The sequence below is a fragment of the Bombus huntii genome, chromosome 11, assembly GCF_024542735.1.
Source record: "Bombus huntii isolate Logan2020A chromosome 11, iyBomHunt1.1, whole genome shotgun sequence".
NCBI lineage: Eukaryota > Metazoa > Arthropoda > Insecta > Hymenoptera > Apidae > Bombus > Bombus huntii.
Window position 1 is genome coordinate 1,796,193 of NC_066248.1, and position 23,657 is coordinate 1,819,849.

Genomic DNA, 23,657 nt, shown 5'->3' on the forward strand with positions numbered 1-23,657 from the left:
CGCTGAAACAGCCTGATGATTTTTGTGCAGCGGCACGTCGCGAATTTTGTGTTCAATGGTCTCTTTCGTGATCGCGATTTCGAAATGCTTGACAGCGAACGTGAAATGTTATTTTTTTTTTTTTTTTTTTTATGGTAGAGCGATATATATTTGTATAAAATGAATTCGTCGATTTTACTAATCTTCTAATCGGTTTACTTTCTTTAAGAATCAATTTGAAATTTCATTGATCGTGACGAATTTTTTGATTAATTTTCTTGGTTTAATTCCAGCCGATTGCAACTCACATTTGTTGACTTTGTCAATTGGTGGGTAATTAAAATTTTTCTGTCAACCCAGGTATTCGAAGATGCGTACACGAAAGAGGGCATATCTTCCTATTAACGTGTATCAATAGTATAAAATAGATACTTCGTAAGATAAAAACTTCTATCTTCAGTCTTTAACTGCCACGTTAAGAAAATATTATCTTCTCCGTTTTCTTTTCTGTTTACTTAAATTGTGCCAAAACATTAATAATTAAAATGAAAAGCGGTAATCGGCGCGATACTTGCCATGCGTAAAAACTACTATCGTAGCATCGCTATTTAAAAGTCACGTAGGTATAGAGAGAATTGAATAATAATGATCGAGTGATGTCAATTTTATGCTTGATGCATATTATAGAAAACCGTAAAAAATAAATATAACGAAGGAAGCTATTGCGCGTAATAGTAAGATTACCCTAATTTTATATTTATATATTATATGTATCGTTATTTTAAGTAATAAAACGTATTAAGTAATTATTCAAATTGGTGTATTTACTCGAGTCATAAAATCGATCAAAGTGATCGAATTGAACGGAGAACGAGCAACTTGAACCTTTAGCCATCGAGTGGATCCGAAAGATTCAAAGTGTCAAAGTAGATGGATGGTGTTTTTTTTTTTTTTTTTTTTGTAGAAGGATAATCAGAGATATCGCTAGACGCGATATCCAAAGGAAAATAAAGCACATGAAAACTAATTACAGTTTAATGATCAAACCCGCGCGGACCAGGCGCGAATTTCCAAAATAAATGTACACGTGAGAGATCGATATTATATTTATATTTATAAAATTATTCATCATTAGAAAGCACATATGATCTATCTATATGACGTAATTCACTACGCACACACGCGTACAAGCATGCCTACGAGCGCACGCACGCACAAAGAGAAAAAAACACGCAGAGCCGCACGCACACCGTGAAATACCATTCATTCTTCGTCGCGCACGCAGGCGTAAGCACACACATACACACACGCGCGAGCATACATACACATGTACGTGGGCGCGCGTGTGCGCCACACACACACACACACACAAAATAACCGCTGTGTGAACGGCGACGCGCGACTAACGAAACGAGTATACATGTCTATGTATGCACGTGTACATATTCAGAGTACCTCACGAATGTGTTTTATAGGGTTTTCATATCTTTTGTGTTCTTCTTCATTTTTTTTTTTTTTTCGTTTTGTTTTTTATTTTACGCAACTCTTTGTAACTGCCCGAATAATTGGAAGAAAGTGCAACAGAGATGAGCAGGCCAGTATCATCACAGCAATTAATTATACTCGTTAAATATCGATCTTCGTCCTTCCAAATCGTTTCTCTTTGTTTTCTTCTACACAGACCTCTTTTTCTTTTTACACGTACAGCGTCATATTCTTCTTCCATATTCGTTTAAATAGTACGTCCTTTTATCTTCTTCGGTTACCACATTTTGCTCTCCCCATCGATCATCGATTCTTACGATCTAAACGTAACCCTCCAGAACGGTAACATCCCTTTTATTAATAAAATCATTAAAAACTACAAACGCTCGATAAAATTGTGCCATAAAAAAAAAAGGAGAAAAAAAACGAATTCCTCATCTATACGCCTAACATAAGAGACACTCAAACAGACAATCACGTTAAACTTGATCAACAACCTCCCCGCATATCTTTGCACCTTTTCTACGAACACGTGCCTTAAAATCGAACCTAAAAAACAGAATATATTAACAAAAGAACGAATGCCGGGGAGAATAATAAAAAATCTTGACGACGAACAATTTGGATTAAAAAAATACATGTTATATATATATATATGTATATCGCATTAAAACAGCTACGCTAAGGGACACTATCCTCGCATTAAAAAAGTGAGAGAAAAACCAAACTTTTAACGCATTCTGGCGCAGACTTCTGGTCACGACGATGAATAGCGACTTCCGTCAAAAACGAATTACGCTATCACCAAAATTCGCGAGTGTCTACCTCGTGGCAATTTCTTCCAACTTACTTCTTCCGCTGTTTTCTACGCTTATCATTTTTTTTTTAACTCTGTTTTTCAATCTTTCTTTTCGTTTAATAATCGGTGAACATCCTGGAAAAATAAGACACTTGCGTGAGATTTCTTTCATATGCATGTATGATATACATATATACACACCGATTGTTTTATGTCGCGCGGCGTGTGTATATATATATACAATAAACGTGAATTAGACGTATTTCCCACATTTTCCTTTGTTTCTTTTTCGTTTCTCTTAATTTCTCTTCGATACATTTTTTCTTTTCTTCTTTTTTTTTTCTTTTTTGTTTACTCAATTACGATCAATGCAACAACGGATGTCGTTCGAGAAGTAATTTAGTGTGCATCTCTAAAGACTCGAAAGAGAATTACCGAGCTATGCAAAATAGAAGGATCGATCTCCATTTTTTTCATTTCATCTTCTTCATCCTCTCCACACGTATACATACATATATAAATATACGTAAATTTATATACCGATTATATATAAATAAACGAACGAATCATATGTATATATAACACGATATATAAATCCCTATACATATATATACATATACATTTATACAATATATATATATATGTATATATAAAGGTACTCTTACTATTGAATAGAAATATGCATATTCCAAGTGTTCAATAATATCAATATTGATATAATAATAATTATTATTACAATAATAAAATAATAATAATAATAATAATCCTTAATATTATAATAATATAGTAATTGCAATAAGAATATTGGTAATAGCAATAATCATGATGTCAATAATAATAATAATAATAATAATAATAATAATAATAATAATAATAATAAAATAAAATAAAATAAAATAATAATAATTATTATATAATAATAATAGTTATAATCATATTAACAACAACAAGTATTCTTTGTCACATTTTGGTTGCGGATTCTTACAATCACAAATATATTATTCATAAATGTAATAGTCAAAACGGATCGTTAAATTAAGAGAATACGTGAAATAGTGCTCTATTTGCTTTCTTTTTTTTTCAGCTTCTTCACCGCCTTCTTTATCATACTCTTACTTCATCACTCTTGTGTACAATAATTAAACCTATAAATAGTTCTATGTTCAACAGCCAGTGGTATAATAAAGTATACCTTTGAGGTACCTACGTAGTTTCTTTCAGTGATACCAAATACAATACTGACGGCAATGCGTAGCAACCCTGAACAGAGTTACACGGCCGTCAGTTCATCGTGTCGGTATTATATTTTTAATCATATGTATATGTATATATATATATATATATATATATATATATATATATATATATGTATATATATATTTATATTTATTTATTTATATTTATCTATTTATATATACTCAAATATCGTCCGAAGCTGGGTTGCCCCGAGAAAGGCTTTCTTTCTTTCTTTCTTTTTTATATATCCATGTATATATATAAAATAAGAACATCGCACTATCGTGCCACGTGCTCCCCGCGCCCAAACCTTCTCTCATCCTCTAACATCGTGGAATCGCGAGATCCATGTTCTCACACCTTTTCTTCCGTTTCGATTCACAAATTTCGATCCACCAATTGCTGTTGGTTCGATCGTTCATCGACACTAATCCACCTTGCCGGTTATTCCTCACGAAAACTAAGATCATCCGTCTCAACGTCAACGAGGTCAAGGACGACCTAGTAGAATCGTGGAAAAGATCTCGACACAGCCAAACGAAAAACGGAAACGTTTTCGTCCTTGGAGTTCGAGCGAGTTTAACGTCGATGCACTCGGTCGACGTTCCCTGACATCTTGTTCCGCGAGTTCCAACTGTTCGATACGCAAAGAGGTCACGGAGAGCACGGCGCAGCGGTCTAACATTTCTTTTCTTTAATTCTTCTTTCGAAATTGTATTTGGTGATACGTATCTGAATACTGACTTCGTGTGTTGCAACGTTTACATATAATACAATTAGTATCCATTACGTATATGGTGTACATGCGTGCATGTATCATCGTTTTCCATCCAATTTCTTTTCTCTCATTCTCTTGCTTCCCTTTCGTTTTTCGTTCTCATATTCCTTGCTTCCCTTTTCTCCTTCTTCCTGTCTCTGGTTTCGCGTTCAAACGTATATTACATAGATCCCTTTACTGTGCAGAGCGTTGGCCGGCAGTCACTCGGACAACAGTTTCTGTAACAGGGACGACTGGTTCACCTTCGGATCACCTCGAGCTACTTCCTCCATAGAAGTCTGCAAAATGAATTCCGTTTGATTAGTTTCATATGCTTCGTTCTACAGGCTTTTGTAATAAGGTGGTCAATATACCGGCAACCAGTCCTTTCTTTTCCTTTTTTTATTTTTATTTTATTTTATTTACTTTATTTATTTTCTCTTTTTCTTTTTTTTTCTTTTTTCTCTTTTTTTTTTCTTAGAAGGTTGCCGTCGTTCAATTCAGAATGTAGAAAAAATTGGACAGAGTACTACGTGACGAAAATTATGAGAATGACGTCGTATTGAATTATGTGAGTTATGTAGTCTGGTTGCATAATGCAGGCTTTTACGTGTGCTATGGTAGGATACAAGATATAAAATAGTTATTTTACTCTGCGTTGGGGAAAATTTGTTTTTATGAAATTATGTGCGTTGCATAATGGAACACCTTTTGAAGTTAAAAAGACATTATTTTAAAAGTAAATCCTTTTGGATATAGGCAAGAAATTGCTAATAGCAAATCTAATATGAAATGAGGAAAAGCAAGCGTCTAAAAGTGTAATTGTCTCGGTAAAAGACCGGTGTACATTTTTCAAAATCCTTAAAGCTGTAATACGAAATTTGATAATTAAACTATTGTAAGTTAACTGGCATGAAATTATTCTAAAACAAAGTAATAATAACACAGAAGGAGAATAAATTAAGTGATCTGTCCAAAAGCACCTACATCCTGAATATTTATAAAAACCCGTGATCGTGACACTACGTATCAAAACTAATGCGTTTCTGTTTTAGTGTTTGCGAGTACTCAAAATTTTTGCGATTATATACCAACTAAAATCAAAGACTCGTATAAAATCAATAAATTTGTTTAACGCTATATCGCACTAAGCCAGCATATTTTTTTTGTTTTTTTCTTTCTTTTTTTAGTACAAATTTTAAACACATTCGCTTGTTTTGCCTTGGAAATTGAACTAACGCTATCGTTAGTGATTCTAACGCTGTCGCTGTTTTTCCGAAAATTTCCAAATTCGGATCAAACGTTTCTAACTTTGATCAAAGTAAATAAAAAATCGTATTGTATCTCGAGCTTTTTGAGTACTCACACCAGCTCTATCGCTTCTTCTAAAAAGCATAAAACAAATGAATAAAAAAAAAAAAAAAGAATCTCGACAAGTTCTCGACATGGAATCGATCGACGTCGTCTCTGAATTCTAAAACGCTCCTGCGGAGGCAAACGCAAAGTCAAAACTCAAAAGAAAACTGTACTGAAGCCACATATGTTCGCTACACATCCAAAGATCCAATGCACACCAAAGGCCGCTAGTTTAATAACGTAAATAAAAAAAAAAGTAAAATAAAATAAAAAATAAACAAGGGAGAGGAAGAAAGATTCGCTTTGGCCGGGCGCGAATTAACGATGTTCGTAAAGAATAAGGAGAGAAACGGCGTTTTTTCTCTTTCTTTTTCTATTTATAAGAAGCAGTTATTTTGCGAAACGTTAAAGAAGCTACGTTAAGGGTATCGCAAAATGTCGAAAGATTACTAAACTCGCTTCTGCAGACCCGATCTTTCAACTGGAACGCACATAAACGAATAGATCGATTAGTTGATCAATGTTTGATCGCGAGCACAATAAGACCGAGATGTTCAAATTAATTGTCAATCATCGAATAGTATTAACGCGTTCAACTCGCAGTAGATCATTTATGCTAAGAAGCAATCTACACGAATAGTTTAAATTCTATCACCACGAATACAACAATTATTTGAACAAGTTATATCAAGAGAAGGAATTTATACAATTTTTTCCATTTTATCCTCTACTCGAAATTTACTTGAAATTTTACTTTGCGACATTATACGTAATTATACGTAATTACTTTACGTAATTATAAACTCACGAAAAAAATAACAACTCAGAGGCTCGGAAGAAGAGTGTTGCAAGCGATAAAACGTAATTCGTGGAAGGTATAGGTAAATTTATGTACAAAAATTTACGCTCGTCCAAAGATAACAATATCTTGCTACACGTGGCTAATTATAAGGACTTGTAAATTCATAAAAAAAAGAAAAATATCTCCAGCGACTATTTATGTTATCTGTAGAAGAAGCGCACTTATTCCACTTTTCCTCAAAACCCCTCGATCATTTCAGCAACTTTTCGCATTTCATCGAACAAAGTTGAAATTGAAATTTACAGGAGCGTAACTTCGCAAAAATTACGTTAATATTACTGTCGTATTGAACACGTTAATCTACGGCTACGCCATCAGAATGATTTGCCATTAACTGGAACGAAATTTCGAAGGAAAATTCGACGAACCGCAACTATTTCGCATTAAAATTAACAATTTCATCGAGGAAATTAATATTCGCGATTGGCCTTCGGAGGCTTCCTTCCGCGTTTCCATCGATTTCGTCGGCGTCGGCGTAAAACTTACCGCGAAAATAGTTTTGCTTCATGCAACGAGAGCAATCGGCATATGAGAGAAAAATAGTAGGTATGTAATAAGGAGCTACGCGTTTAGATATCCATTTGGCTCACTGTGAAAAAGCATTACAATACTAAATGTACGTTACACGATACAACAATGGCAGTGTGATTAATATTGATTACTTCGAATGAGCTAAAGCTTACGGCACCATCACCCTGTAGAATGAAGAGGAAACAACGTGTCTCAGCACCCATCGTATTTATGCTTGAAACATCAACAAACAAACAACTACAGCTTTTCTTTCTTAACGAACTAAGGTACAGCAGCCTTAAAAAAAAAATGTCACATCAGGCATATACATAAATACAATGCGACAAATATTTTTTGTTACTTTAATTTATTTTACTTTATGTTATTTTACTCGTCCTTTTTGCATTTCGTTTCGTTTGGACAAATATTTTAATTGAAAGCATTTTCGTAAAGCTTTCTCTATATAACGATATTTTTTTTTTTTTTTTATTAAAAATCAACCCATATTTTTCTAGATATAGCAACAGAATTGCGTAATAAATTGATAGAAAATGGTATTATGGTTAAAGCGACGTCACTTGTCAAGTAAATAATGAAAAAAAGATCGTTCAAAAAATATTTGCTTTTTGCTTACAATTTTCTTTTTTCTTTCCTTTTCTTTTCTTTTCTTCTCCTGTATATACTCTAAGTCGTGTCTCTACAATGAGATAAAGATATCAAGTGAAAGTATTGCAGGTTCCCAATTTTTGAAAACGATGACCACGATCAAACATTCTATTGTTATTCTAAATATATACAATAGCACGTTTTTGTACTACACGAATTTATTTTTCAAACAGTTGTAAAATATTCGTTTGAATGTTCCTTTGATGGTAAGAAAATTCGAAAAAGCCCTAAAATTTTGAAAAGGAGAAATATAATTTACAAAGAATTTCATTCTTTTATCGAGTAGTCACTGTCGGAAATTAAACGAATCTTCGCGATTATTTGAATTTGATATCTTCATATTTTTGCGTTGCGTTAGTCAGTCGCGAACAACGAGAAATATTTGCGTGGTTACTTGCAATTAATACGATTTAAGAGAATAAACGTTAGTTCTATGCATAGAAATTATACGACGTTTGATCGTAAGAAACGTTAACGCGTTTGATTCGAAAATTTCCAGTCGTTTCTCAAAACTAATTCTCTCGTTTTACTAACGACGATATTAGTCAAACTGACAGAGTTATGCAAAGAAGTAAATGTCGCATTTCCTAGTCTCGTAAATTGTCACTGAGTGTAAAACTTGAAACAAGATGCGCCAATGAATAACGTGGATAAAGCGATATTTTGCTGTCTTTTGAACGTGCACAGGAAAACGATATACCAGGCTCGTCGTGATTAATAACCATCGATATTCCAATTTATTGATCCTTCTGCACAGATACTTTTTAATTTTCGATATCTCGCTAGCGTAACTAATCGCTCGTTATTCTTATTATTTTCCTATCTAAAAATTAATTAACCTTGTTTCTTACGTGTACATCTATGTCGTTAGATATAATCGATTACGATAAGATGGCTAAAAATTGTAAGAACTCTTGGCAAATGACAGACGTATGTTTTTCTACTTTCAATGTTCGCTAGTACGTAATATAATTTCATTTGAATTCGATTGAAATATTACAAACAGATATTGAACTCTGGCTAAATTATAGGCGGAACAGAAATGTATGTACAAAGAAATACGAAATACCAATTTTCCTCTGATTACCCAATTAACGTATGCCTCGATTACCTCTGCATCTCTAGATACAGTGGCAACGGAGAAAAGAATAATTAAACGAAACTATAAAAAGGAAGTTAAAAAAAACGCGGATGATCACCGTCTGACAAGACGAACAAGCTGGCTTGGTGTACCCTTTGTACGTCCACGCAACTATCAATCGTACAAAGTCGATATAACCGTGTATGCACGCGAAACAGTGGAAAACAAAGAGTCTGTTCAACGAAAGATAAGATATCCGCTCTCGTTTCGTCGGAACTTGGTAGAAAGTAAAAATGTCAAAACAACTTGAAAAGAAAGAAAAGAAGAAAAGGAGTAGAGACGCGAAGACTACCTTGAAAAATACTGTTTCGTGATGCAAAAGATAAATCTCGCTATACACTGCGTAGCTGGTGAGCGCGTCAACGATCTATACAAATATGCAGACGTTATCCTAACGTTACGAACGTATTTACGACTACTACAGTGAAATATGTAAATAAATGTAAATAACGTTCAAAGTGACACATGCAAAAAGAGAGCGCTAAAATACCCCCTACAAGTTTTACGCTCAGTGCGTAGAGAAATAAAAAAAAAAAAAGTACTCGTTAAACATGTCGTGCACATAAGTTCTGAAGCCAAGCGAAGAAGGGAAGACATAGCATACAAAATCAAATGGGAAATAAATGAAAAAAAATTGTATGTATAAAGAGAGAGATAAATAAATAAGTATATATGTATGTATATAATAAATATATAAATGTATACGTAAAAGTAATTGTCGGAAGGGTCTTACCCTGGAGGATGAGGGGGCACTTCCGGCACTCCCAATGGCCCAGCTCTTGGCAGGGCCATCGCTAACCACAGCCTCACCTAGTTAGGACATTGTAACAGTAGGCGTTACCAGCAATCTTTCATTAGAAATAATGCGTTTTCTTACAAGAAGCGGACGTATTCGTGTTCGTGTGTCGGACACATCTTTCGATCCTGTACATATTTATATGTAATAGGCACGTAACTATATCGTCCTCACGCACACGACAGACACGAGCTATAAAACAACTATCGTTCGATTTTTTCCCCGATTCGAATCGTTTACGAAAGAAAAGAATCGATTCTTTGTTTAGTCGAAAGGGACAATTGTATCGAAAGTGAAAGCCGGTACCCACTGTCTGATAGCGATTGATAGATTCGCGTCTCGATCGTGATACTGATGATGAGATATGATAGATACAACCGATGAAATTTGTATGGCGTTGAATCGTCGTGTTTCTGAATATGCTTTTCGACTCGTTCGCGAATAGATTTCGGAAAAGATTCTCGCGGATAGTATTACGCGATCAATTTCTTTGTTTCGTATAGAATTTTACGCAAGAATTTATACACCGTGAAATTTTATGAACGTCAGTTCAGGATTTTCAGGGAAAATTCTTTTCTCAAGTTTTGCAACAAAAACATTAGATTTATAGAAAATATAATTAAGAAGAAACTGAGAACGGTAGACAATGTTAATTAAACGCGAAACTCTCGACGAAAAAGCAGTTCTATTGGTACCATTTACTGCTGAATCGTAATTTCTTCGCCCCTACAATTTTTAACATTACATCTATACGTTTTCCTAATATTTTTTAATTTAATGGCAGCTATTAATACAGAGATGATACAGAGAACGAGTTATTCAATTTTTACAACAATATCGGGAATACGTGAAAAAATTAAACGAACGACTATTAAGAAAGTTGTTAAAAAGTGTAATTGAATGAAACGTGATATAAATGAAGCGAAACTTTATGTGAATATATGTAGGATCCCTGTAATACTTTTTCACAGCTTCCAGCACATTATACGCGCTATTTACAACGTACAGAAATAATTATAACGATCAAAGATCAATGAATATACTCCGTAGCGGAACGCGAAATCCAACTTTTTATCAATTTTGTTAATACATCGAGAAACCAATGAACATCATTAGCAATTAATATAATTCCCCCAGTTTTCGAAAAAAAAAACAAAAATTTCCGAAAGAAAAAGAAATTAGGTGGAGAACTAATTTCTTTTCCGTTCCTTTTGTTACAAGCTGTTCGACTAAGCCTCTTGACTAACACACGACTTTCGAAAGAGAAAACGTATCTCTTCTTCCGACAGACGTACCTGCAGAAGACATTTCAAACGTCAGACCGAGTGCTTCGAGATCATCCTGAGATACTTGACCAGAAAGGTTGTTCTGAATATTGTTAGGTATCCTTTGTTGTTGCTGTTGTTGCGTTCGTGCGCCAACGATCGCTCTCAGTTCTTGCCTTACGAACTCCGAAGTGCTGCTAGCATTTCCTGTGACAAAACGAAACAGGATTCGTTAGATTTTTAAATACGGACACGCTAAACACGAACCACGATCCTCGTTTTCTTTTTATTCCCTCTTATCTTCTCTCTTTTTCTTTTCCTTTCTCTCGTGTAAACTGACAACTCGATAATTATAATCTTAATTACATCTTAGGTAGTTACTCATAGATCGTGTATTATTGTGCAAGCAATAACGTAAAAGTTAGTCAAAGGTACAGGATGATTGCTTTATTACAAAATGCGGTATTTACAATATTCCGTTGATATAAGTTCGAATAAATGACTTATTCCGAATCATGTCGATACCTGGCCCATCCTTTCCTGGATATTTATCATGATATTTCAAGCATAAGGATGTTGTTGGTGGAAGAAGAGATAGTAAAAAGAGAAAAAAAAAATAATAAATAAAAGTGCTAGGAGACGAAGCTTCGTTCGCTACAGGAGCGCCGTACAAAAAGCTTTGAGTTTTCCTTTTTTTCTGTCTTCTTCTCCTCTTTCTTTTCTTTTCTTTTCTTTTCTTTCATTTTTTGTTTTCTTTTTGGTTTTTGTTTCAAGATCACACGTATAAAATAGAGCTTCGAAAAACATTTAACGTAAATTATACTCGACGATGCTTAGTAACACTGCGTTTAGTGACACAATGATTAATCACAAAAGCTCGATGTACTGTACATGAGAATGCGTCGTTGTTAGTAATATCTTCTTAGTCTCGTTATTAAGATATACGTACGGTTCTGAAAACCGTGGACTCACACTCTTTTTTTTTTTTTTTTTTTTTTATTGTACCGTACGGATGAAAGTTCAGTGGAAATTGGAGAATGATTAAAGCGACCAAGTGCTTTTAGTTTTTCGTACATTTCATTCGCGCGCAATTTGATAAAAATATCGAACAAGCTTAAGTTTATCGATGATATTAACATTTTGTGGTAGTACTATTAACAATTGATACATGTGATTACAATCCTAAAAGATTACTTTTAAGACTAACAATAAGACTACTGAGACTATAAAAAAATTCAAATAAAAATTAATAATGCGTTAATATGTAGGTATATTCGTAAATTATGAAAAAATTATGAAATAATTAAAATCATAGAATAGAAAAATTCGTTAATATCGATCGGAAGTGAAAACAAAATGGACTATATCGAACCAAAGCAAAGGAAAGAATCGTCCGCATTGATCATGCTCCAATTGTAAAATAACGCAACATATAACGAATGCTACAAACATATAAAAATAATTGATACGCACGAATAAAAATCACGAATGGATCGAAGATCGATGAAGAACATAAACAGGAGAGAAACGAAACAGCATGACATAACAAGCATACAAAATTAAATGTAGACAGTTGAGAATTATGAATAATGATTTTCTCGAGTCAGTATAAATTACACCGATATATGCAAAATTAATTCACTCGAATGTATGCTTCCACAGCGAAATACTTTCACAATCTTAATTAAAATTTATAGACTAAACGATAATGAAATTTTACATTCGAATTTCAACTAATGTCGAAAATTCATGAAAACAGTACTTTTAACGCTAAAGTAAATTTTTAATAAAAAAAAAAAAAAAAAGAAAAAGCAAAGGAAACTCGCAAGCAATTCGCTTTTACATATTATCATTGTTTTCTTTTCTAATTTCATTGATACAAAAAATTCACTCTTACGATAGGATAATATATTAATATGATAATATATTAGTTGTAACACAAAATTCATATATGTGGTGCAAGTGATAGTGACGCTACTTTACGTGGTCCGGAAGTGCCGGAGGTAGTCACTAAATACATAGTGTAAATACGTTCTGAACCGGAAATGGGCAAATCAGCACTCAAAGAGCTATTTTCAATCGCTCTTTTAATCCTGGCTTAGCGTTCTTTTCTGATCTTTTTTTTTAAAGTATCATTTTCATTTAATCGTGCCAAATAATATTCCCAAGTTCAAATGACTTCTATGTATTTAAAGGGAAAAAATGAAATTTTTATAAAAATAATAAAAGATATATATGTTTCGGAATAATGAACAAAACAATACGATTCGAAATGCTATATGAGACGACAGGAGTCGTAACACCGGTTAACAGATTTATCTCATAAAAGTTGTATTCTATTTTAATCAAATTAAACCATAATTCATTAGAATTGATTATTAAATCAATTTTATGTAAACTAAAATTACAACTACCGTTTCTATCGTTTACTATATTTTCACTATATTTTTATTAGCTGTCTTTTTCACTATGATTATCATTTTTTAGGTAACATCCAGAATACCGTAACTTGTACATGGTTTGCCCGCTTCCGTTTCCGGTCCACCTTAAACAGTACGGTGATTTTAACGCATACGAGCCATACGAAAGGTACCTAAAAAGATATGATACAAAGGGTAGTCTTTCCTACTGACTTATCTACTATGTCATTACATATAAGTACATCAGTGTCTACAATCACCACAGGAAAGTGTAGTCTCTATATCGCTAAAAAGAGGTAGAGTGCAGAATCGAACATTATGTCTGTATCGCTGAAATTAGTGTGAGAAGGGGTGTATCGCGTAAACGGGGATGAATATGTACTATGTTACATCACGATTCTCGTAAAATACAGATGAATCGATTTACCCCAGAGACACGAGGCATTTTGTCACGTTTTTACAAAATGTACGTGTTTCGACAGACAAACATTTAACACAGTTCTTGGTATGGAAAAGTCTAACTATTTTGCGTCGTTAGGATCACATATGGATTGTTATTCACAGAATGAAAGGATCATCTAATGAGAACATGGTATCGTTGAAGTTAGTTTACAGTTATATAATGGTAGCTGTTTCCCTTATCACATTATCTTGAAAAAATTCGAATACGTCACTCGTATGAATATTTAATCTTTTATCTTCTAGCGCAAATACCGGGACTCAATTGAATAGAATTTTCTTCTAACACAGTATAAGTAGCGAGAAAGTAGAAAATAAACTCTTCGCGTCTTTCTGTTATTACAAAGTCGAACGATCAAAAAATATTCTCTTTCTAGCCATCTTTTGGACTATGAAGAAAATGCTCGATTATTAAATCTGTTAACGCGTAAGTATATTTCAATTTTTGTGAAGCTCGTGATTTACAAATCACGATTTTCTTCTCAAGTAACGTATGCGTATCTTCGAATGAAACTGAAGAAACAGAAAAAGGACAGGATCAGAGTGTTCTTTAATTCGTAAATCCATACTACAATGTAAACGAAGAATACATTCCATTGGTACGATTACGAAAATAGTCGGCTCTCAAACTATAAACAAAAGCACCATGCAACATTTAACGCTATTTCGATAGGATACGCTACTCTGCGTTGGCATCTCTTATGAGATACACGACAGGAACGATCGTCAGAAAAGAGACATGAAAAAGAATTATGACGATGGTCTGTTTCACTGATCACTCGAAAAAAGCTCGAAACTGAGCAAGACACCAGGAAGTAGACAAAATTGAAAAAGGCAAAGAATCCTTCGAATCTCAAGAATCATAGGAATGCTATTAAACGACAGTGGTTCAGGCATATCTCTATCGTTCCAATTGCAATCTAACAAGCAAGAATGATGTCTCGATGATCTTGATGAATAAAGGCAAATGGAAATGCATGAGAGCAAAACAGTCGTTGAATTCGAGATGGAATGATCCGATTGATTCTAATCAAATCACGAGATATTTCACGGCATCTGATTAGCCACACAGCAAGCACCACTTCCCATATGAGACGTAAAAGAGGAAATATACAGGGCGTCTAAAAAGTGAAGGGGTACATTGAACGCATGAAAAAACGCTGCAGCTTATATGATCGTCGTATTTACAGTTGCTTAGGTAGATACATCGATGAGGTGGATGGTGAATAGAGAATGATGTGCTTTCCCACGTATCAACGAAATAAAAAAAAAAAAAAGAAAAAAAGAACACAATATGTCTCATGCCTTTGTAGCCGATCTCGTGACACGAGGTATTTTAGATACAAAGAAGGGCGTATACGGAAGGGGGGGTGTGATGATGACGAAGTGATGGTCACATGACATTAAGTGGTCACATGACTTACCACCCAATTGGTGATTGACAGGATTACCGGGAGGCAAAGACCTGGCATCCTGCGTGTCCCCAGGCCCTGACGAATAGAGTGGAACAGACGTCCGATCGTAACAGAACTGATTGTTCTGCATGTCAGCAGTGTTGATAGTATTGGCGGTCGTGTGGTATATCATAGAAGAATGTTGTTGGTTGGAGAAGTGTTGTTGGGTATTCGTTACGTTGTGTTGATTGTGAGTCGGTGTTGCCGGGTTGCAACCCGAATGTGGATGACTAGGTGAAAGAAGAGGTTGTTCCTTACTCACTCCGCCGTAGTGCCGGGGCGAACCTACCCCACCTGCAACATCAAGCTTGTCTATCTCCTTGCATCTTGTAATCTCACAGCAAAAGCGTTTATAGCGCTTCTAGCCAGCTTTCCTCCATGCTCCACTTTGAGATTGGAATACGTCTAATATAATATAATTTTGGTCAAGTTCTTCGTATTCTTCGTTTTATAATATGTAATCGTATGTAACAATACGGATATTAAATGCATGTTACTTTATACTATTGTACTTTATATGCACTATTTCCTCTTTTGTTTGGATTAACATAGAATTATGTTTAAACTCGATTAAATTTTTTTTGATATTTTGTCTCACAATCATAAATTATTGGTTATATCGGAAACATACTAGAAAAAATTGTTTGTAATATCGTTTTAGTTCCAAGAGAATGTTGGATGTATAATATATAATATATATCGTAAAATCAATGGAAAATGATACCGAAAAAACAAATGTATATTATTTCTTTCTAAAATTAGAACAAGTTGAAAAATACTGATGTAAAAAAATGTCTAATAACTATCTATACACATATCTATCTAATCTAAACGTACTTGTTCCGTTTCTGAACATACAACAGAGAAACACATATTGGAATCGGTTTTATACTTACCTATGTACGCGTCGACAAGATATATATATTTAGATCACACCTTCTGTTTCGTATTCGTATTATATATATTTATTCGCATAAATACTTAAGATTAATCACACTAATATAGAGTATTGAATATCTTTGACGATACCGACACGTCGAACGAAATCACAACGCGATCACCGTCTTAGAGTCTTTCAACGCCTTGCACAGAATACGGGTTCAAGTTAATATATACATTCGCAATTACGCATTAAAGAGTACCTACAAACTTTCTTCTTTAAATCTTAATTAAAGTAAATACTAACAGTATAATTTTACGTATTACGATCACATAAAAAAAAAAAATATCACACAACCTATGGAATCGAAGATACACGATTTAAACGTAATAAATGCACCACTGCGTGATCAGTAGCAACGAACGAAAAAAAGTCTCGTTATAAATATTCGTAATATATAATTACATCGTCAATGAAGAAGAATTCCGAACAGAATATCAACCTACCTGGCAACTGAGTCGTAGCTGAAGGTGTAGAAGTGGTCCGTTGCAACCGATATTGGGTCGAAGGATTTGGAGCACCAGGATTAGGGCCAGGTGGAAATTGGCTGGCTGTGGGGGACGTAGGTGGGGGAAAGGTTTCCGCAGGAAACGGAGACTGCCGAGCAGATGCTGGAGTCCCTGGCGACGGCATTGATCTCTGCTGTTGCTGCAACTGCTGCTGCGCGGTAGGTTGTTGCTGCGATCTCACCTGGTTAACGGTGAATAATCTCGGGGTATTACCATAGTTGCCCTTAATCACAAAACGTAAAAGAAAAATTAAATATTCGTGTCGTACGTAAACAAGAACGTAAATTATATAAACGGGGCACGAAGTAAACAATGGAAATTATTCTAAGAAACGACGCGCACGCGCTCCTCTCGATAAAATAAAAACAAAACTTAAAAATACAAATGAAACTACGCAACAGGCATTTAGGACGCCTTGTCTAATTAAATGACTCTTGAAACGTACTTGCGTCACCCGTGGCGACAACGGCTGAGGGTGGGAAAATGACAAAATACCAGCCGGAGAGTGCGGCGAGAGTCGCGCTGCCACAGACACTTGTTGACCACTGTTAAAATTACTGTTTACGATAGGGCTAGAAACAAATGAAGAATGTGAGATACTTGCAGAATAATTATTAATTTTACTAATTATTAACTTACTGTTGTGGTAACGTTGAAGGATGAGAATACGAATGAGCAAGTCGATGACCGGAAGGCATCTGGACGGATCCCCCATAACCTGGAGACACTTGTGAATCTGGAACACTCGACCGCTGAGAACAATATAATTTGTCAATTACGTGTAACAAGTTTGTGATTTTATGTAATGACTCAAGACTAACTCTGTAATTACCTGTAACGATACATTTGGCGCAACAGTATTGTTCAAAAGGTTATCGATATTGTGAATTCCGGTAGTAATTTGGTCCGTAGCTGTAGCATTGGAAGGAATGAGTAACTGCTGCTGCTGCTGTTGCTGCAGCAACCTCTGCTTCAACTGTTGCTGTTGTTGTTGCTGTATCATTTTCGTCCGTTGCTGTTGCATTTGTAATTGCTGCTGTTGCGTGAATTGAGCGGTCGTCTGCCTGACGCCCGGTTGCGTATTAAACCTCATCCTTGACTGTTGTTGATATATCGGTGGTGGCTGGTAACTATGACTCGTCGTTACAGGGGTGGTACCCAACTAAAATTATATCGTTCATAAATATTAATTATCACGACCATGTAATACCGTGTAACGAGTACACGCGACAAGTAATATCGATAGAGCTACCAGGACGGTCGATGTTAAAACTAATATATACATATATTTAGTATATTACGATTATCGCAGACGCGTTATAAAAATACGCGCGAAAAGGATATCAACTTACTGCTGTAGAGTAAGCTGGAGGCGTGCCAGGAATTGTTATGGTGGAAGACGTTGGATTTACGGCAGTCTCGCATAACATCAACGACTTCTGTATCGCGTTAATCGCCATCTTCTCGTTCAACGCGTTGTTTTGCGGTGCTTCGATTGCATCTAGGAGATTTGCTATCGCAGACGAATCTATTAAATAAAAATTATTATCTATAATGATAATTACTTTCGCTGTCACACGCGAACAAATGGCACAAATAACCCCCGTGAGTGTATTAGTTTACTGCTAACGAGTATCTCTCGAACGAAGCATCATTAAAAGAAAGCAAAATCACAAGGTTTATAATTATGCCGTGACAGCGAAGGTATACAGTTATATATCTAAAATATATTAAACATAAAGGAATGAAAGACGAGTATATATTAGACACAGTTCATGCGTTTAATGGCAGTAATAATTAATTGTATACCTGTGATAGCTTCATCCGGCACGAACTCGATAACTTGATCTAAGATATCGGAAAGATCAGGATCTGATGACTGGTTATCCCAACCACTGGGATCGGTGCTCGTTTGCCGATACTCCCCGCTGCCCGTAAATTCCGAATCTATTTGACCAATTTGAGGTCTTTGTTGCTATAAACAGGTAACAAGTCTCGTAATTATTTATTCAATTATTCTGTAATTAGACAAAAACCAATATTTTAACAAAAGAGTATAATAAACGATCGAATAATTTTATAATATAAGCAACTGAATATTACCTGACTTAGCATATGAGTGAGGTAGGTATTGGTTGTTTGGCGAGGTAGTTGTCTCGACTGGCTTTGGAGAGGAGTACGTGCGGAAGTAGCGGTAGTCGTAATCGTATTATTGCCACCAACCGACTGCAAGCTGCCACCTGTCCAAGGTTGCTGCTGCTGCTGTTGCTGCTGCTGTTGTTGTTGCTGCTGTTGTTGTTGTTGTTGCTGTTGTTGTTGTTGTTGTTGTTGCTGCTGCTGCTGCTGTTGTTGTGGCTGGGATTGCGGTTGTTGCGACTGTTGCTGTTGCTGTTGGGATTTTAACCCTATGCGAAGCAGCTTGTCCTTACATAAGAGATGACAATATCAATAAATTACATTTATAATAATAGATTATAATAAATTAATAATAATTAATAAATTATAATAAATTAATAATAATTTATTAATAATAAATTATAAGTGTCTTGTTCACTTCGCAAAGATTAAATGCACGATAGAACTACTTATAAAAATTTTGTGAAATTTGAAAATATTGGCGAATTAACATCAGACTTGGATCATTTTCTAGATAGGCAACTATTTTACTAAGTAAATTATATAATAATGTATAATAAAAAATACATTCTTTCGAACCTAGTAAAATTATCACGATCAGTATAATCAGAAAACTAACACTTCATAAAATTAGAAAATAATTAAATATTTAATTACCTGCGGGGTAGCCGATATCACAGATGCAGGTATTGGTGGGATAGTGGTTGGCTGAGGAGGTTGCTTGGCCAACAACGAAGCCAACATCTTGTTCCTCTCCCAGAGCTTGCTGGTCGCGTTAGTGGACGTGCCAGAAGAAGACACTTGATGCGATCCATCCATGGGCCGTTTCGCGGCTATGTTCACATCACCATCTTCGCCAGGTCTCTTCTGACCGACTTGAGTGGAACCACCGTGTCCGACATTGTCGCTTGATTGAGACGGCGATGGTGTCGTGTTCCGAAATCCAAGACTTCGCAACAGAGAATCCTCTTCCCGAGTTTGTGATTTACACTATTCGAATTACTTTTTATTAATCAAACTGACACAATATTATCAATTTTTCAATCTTAAACTTTAAAATTTTTTATGTAAAAAGACTCTATACAAAGGAACCGATGAATTAAAACACCATTATATCGTATAGAATGCAAACGAATAATTTTAAATTGGAATAATTTTGTACATACATATCTATATAGTATCAAACTATATGGAGGCTAAGCTTATCGCTACCTACCTGTTGTTCTTGTACTTTTCTCTCGTCATCTTGGTCTTTCAGAAGCTGTTGCAGAAGTTCGTTCCTCTTCTTTAAGCCAATGCGAGCCTCTTCATCTTCATCGTCGTTCTTTTCGTTTAATAGCTTCAAAAGAAGAGATTACACGAAATAAAATAGTTATACAAAACAATGTACAATTACTATATAATAGAATATTGCGATCAACCAATAGCTGCCACCCTGTATGCTATAACATTTTGATAAAATTACAGATATAATACAGCGTCCATCGACAATATATTATTTAATATATTAACGACTCAATCAGCGAGAAGTGAATCGCTACTTATAAAAGAAAATAGATATATTGGTTGATCACGTCCACTACAAAAGCTAGGGAAACGATAAGGAATTTAAAAACAAAAAAGAGAAAGAAGAAAAAGAAGATAATGCGAAGCAGTTGGAAGCAGTCCGATTGGCACCAGTCCGATACCAGTTGGAATTTCTGGATGCCAATGATCAGCTTGTTTACCTGTAGCAGCATATTATTTCCAAGCGAAGATTTCGAATGCTCCATGCTCGGTTTCGGCATGTTGCTAGGACTCGTGCGCACTTTGTTATTATGCTCGGGATGAAAATCGTCCTCGTCTTGCTGATTCAACAAGATCTTCAATATTCTATGTTTATTTTCTCTCTCCGAATCGTTATTCGCATTGTCCTGACTGTCCTCACTAGCACTAGCCCCCTTGGTCAACAAGTTTCTTAGTCTACCAGACTCGGTGGACACAACACTGTTCTGAGTTTCGATAACGGTCCCGGTGGAGCCAGTTTGGCCAGCCGCGGCTGCGGCTGCGGCTGCGGCTGCAACGGCCGCAGTTCCAGTGACGGAGGTCGCGTTGTTTCTCGCGTTGCTCGCCTCCATGGCAGATTGGTTGGTCGTCGAACATCCGGTCTTCCCTTCATCCTGTCTCTTGGGCGTCAATCCGGCGGCTCCGTTGGCACTAACACTACTAGTAGCGCTGTTGGTCAAGGAGGACGTCTGTGATTCCTGAAGCGGACTGAAGGGGAACGAATTACTGAAGGTGTGAGCTGCGTTGCCTGAAGTTGGGCTGAACGCGCGTAGGGGACTGCAGTGAGGCGCCACCGCCGAGTTAGAGGAGAACGTTCCCTGGGGACTCGGAGATGTCGGGGCTGGCTGGGAAGATGGTCGTGAATTTGGTGGCCCGCTCGCTCTCGATTCGGGCCTATCTGCCCACCCGCTGTTACTATCCAAGTCCCATGTGGAACTGGGGAAGAGCTCGAATTCCAAGTCCATGTTCCCCGAAAAGTGGTTGAACGGATTACTGGTACTCAGCGACGGCAGGGGGTTGCAAGACTCGGCCGCGCTAAACACTATCGAGTTTGACGATGTCGCGGCGGTACCGGTGTGCGACGACGTACCCGCCAACCCCCGACTACTGATACCACTCACTTGACCGTTTAGATGCGCCACGGACATCAGCGGGCCACCCACGTTATTGTTATTGTTACCATTATTATTATTACTATTATTCGCACAACGGTTACTAGAGTGTCCAGAGCACACTTTGTTGTTGGAAAGCTGACCACCCTCGATAGGCGTTAAGTCATTGTCCCTATCATGGACAAGAAACAAAACAACACATGTATTTGGCAGTTACCATAAAAAACACTTTTTTCGGTTTAGTCTAACACTAAGCATTACTATGTACTATGTAACGGGTTGCGTCGAACGCGGTGAACAGTGCTCGGCCAGGTAATATCTCTTGCGTTTACCGGTTTCAAGCTCCCGAAACAACGTCAATGCGATTCAAAGAGAACGAACAGATATGCGCTTTATCCCTTCGAATGAGAAGACTGAAATGATGGATCAATCGTATTAAGCCGATAGGGATTGTTGTTAAATAGCACTCGAGCAGAGGATTTTAAGCGTGTAAAAATGATGTTCTTCGCGTCACGCGCACTGTTTACCGAGAAACCTTCGGCATCAATCGTGCTACCTTGATACCCTAATTTAAGTTGCATAAGCGTAAGTAAGACTTGCCGCATTCCACCATGATAATCGTAAATCTTACTTTCGCTAACTACTTGCAGCCTGAACGCGTTAGGTGAGAGCAAAACTCTTTACCAACTTCCATGATCTTTCTCGATGAAGCTAGACTACCAAGTAATACGATAAGTAAGAAATTACCAATCTTCGAGTTTCCAATCTCTTTCTTTCTTTTAATTTGATATTCTACGCTCTCTTCGTCGAACAAAATCGAAATATTTCTATATTAATAAAATTCTTTCGTTATTTCTTTTGAATAATTTAAATAGAATCTTCTCAACCGAAGAACCAAGAAGTTCAACTGATCGCGAATGTCTTGCAATCACCGTTTGCCCCGACAAATATAAAAACGTCACGAAATTCGTAAATCGAGAATGAAATGGCAAGGATCGTGTGAGAGAAGTTGTTTAAACTTTCAATTGCACAATCTCAGCAATAAACGTTGTACCGTATCACTTCTAACCTTTGCCATTCCCGCTCCGATGACAATATACGAAGAATGTGATTGCGTGGAGACGAACATTGCGAAGAAGAGTGATTCGTGAGTGATGAGATAACGATTAAGACCAGCGTGTGTGATACATAGTAGTTGTTAGCAAACAAAGTGTTAGAAAGCGATATATAAAAGCGATAAACGAAATCGTAATCGTAAAACGTCACAATGGGGGAGGGGAATAAATTGTTTTCAATTTCAAGAGTGGCCAGATCTCCAACACCGAGAAAACATACCCCGTGTATTGCGAAACATGCAAGACTCTCATAAAAACCTAAAAAAAAAAATCACTACCGAAAAACCTGTAGAAAACTTTTGGAGAAAAAAAAAAAGCTATAATAAATTTCGAATTGAAACGAATCGCGTTATTTCGTGGGAATACGTACTAACAAATTCCGTTTAATTTTTCTACTTCTTTTTCTTATCCGTCTTTTTTTTCTGACTTTGCCTTCGAATTAGCCCGAGAATGTTATTGAAGCAATAGCCATAAGATAAACACGGAGAAGTTAGGCAAATAGAATATATTAGCGGAAACCTAACGCAGCGGGAAGTTCATAGGTAGAATATGCCGTGTAGATATAGTCACCCTTGCCTCTGTATTCCAATAGAACAGTAGTAAAGCGATATGAGGGACCGATAAGTTAACTTAATTATCCAGCAGAACGTCGATTACCGAAAAGTTTTGACGACTCTAATTATACGACGATTAAACAAACAATCGGGTAATAGAAAATAGACTGATCGTACAATTATTCGTTACTTTTTGCTGGTCGTAACTGAGTTATTCACGATCTCGTAATTTGTAATAATCGATATTCTACTGGTTTATTCTCCTGTATCTTCTCGCAATCCTAATGTTTAATAGTTGTACAACTACTCTTAATTCGATACCACTGAATACCATAGCATTCCAACTTACAACATTGTAATTAGTTCTGTTCAAGTAATCGAATAAGAACAATCTGTACGCGTTTTAACTTCATTTTCCAGATGCTTTGGATTTTAGGTTTTCATACTTTGGTAGTCAATGTACATAATAAGACATTCAAGCTCAGATTAATCGTTATCTAAAATATTCATTTCACGGAGATTTAATGAAGTGTCACATTTTAGGAAAGAAATTTAGAACCA

At 35.9% G+C, this 23,657-nt stretch overlaps 1 protein-coding gene across 10 annotated transcripts in view; it reads right to left on the reverse strand.

Annotated features, from left to right (window-relative positions):
* Positions 1–3,718: 3,718 nt before the first annotated feature.
* LOC126871118 (nuclear receptor coactivator 2-like) overlaps positions 3,719–23,657 on the reverse strand; it is a 127,154-nt gene continuing 107,215 nt past the window's right edge. For 4 of the 10 annotated variants that reach the window (XM_050629566.1, XM_050629565.1, XM_050629564.1 and 1 more), the window contains 14 exons: positions 20,498–21,599; positions 19,987–20,109; positions 19,428–19,760; positions 18,738–19,058; positions 18,444–18,609; positions 17,987–18,162; positions 17,467–17,796; positions 17,274–17,386; positions 17,080–17,206; positions 16,572–16,857; positions 15,156–15,479; positions 10,883–11,059; positions 9,525–9,601; positions 3,719–4,555 (listed from right to left, as the gene is read on the reverse strand). In XM_050629566.1, coding sequence (XP_050485523.1) covers positions 4,478–4,555; positions 9,525–9,601; positions 10,883–11,059; positions 15,156–15,479; positions 16,572–16,857; positions 17,080–17,206; positions 17,274–17,386; positions 17,467–17,796; positions 17,987–18,162; positions 18,444–18,609; positions 18,738–19,058; positions 19,428–19,760; positions 19,987–20,109; positions 20,498–21,599 — 3,733 coding nt within the window. In that variant the 3' untranslated portion in view covers positions 3,719–4,477. The remainder of the gene's footprint in view (positions 4,556–9,524; positions 9,602–10,882; positions 11,060–15,155; positions 15,480–16,571; positions 16,858–17,079; positions 17,207–17,273; positions 17,387–17,466; positions 17,797–17,986; positions 18,163–18,443; positions 18,610–18,737; positions 19,059–19,427; positions 19,761–19,986; positions 20,110–20,497; positions 21,600–23,657) is intronic. The other 6 variants (XM_050629569.1, XM_050629568.1, XM_050629574.1 and 3 more) reach the window with 6 other exon arrangements.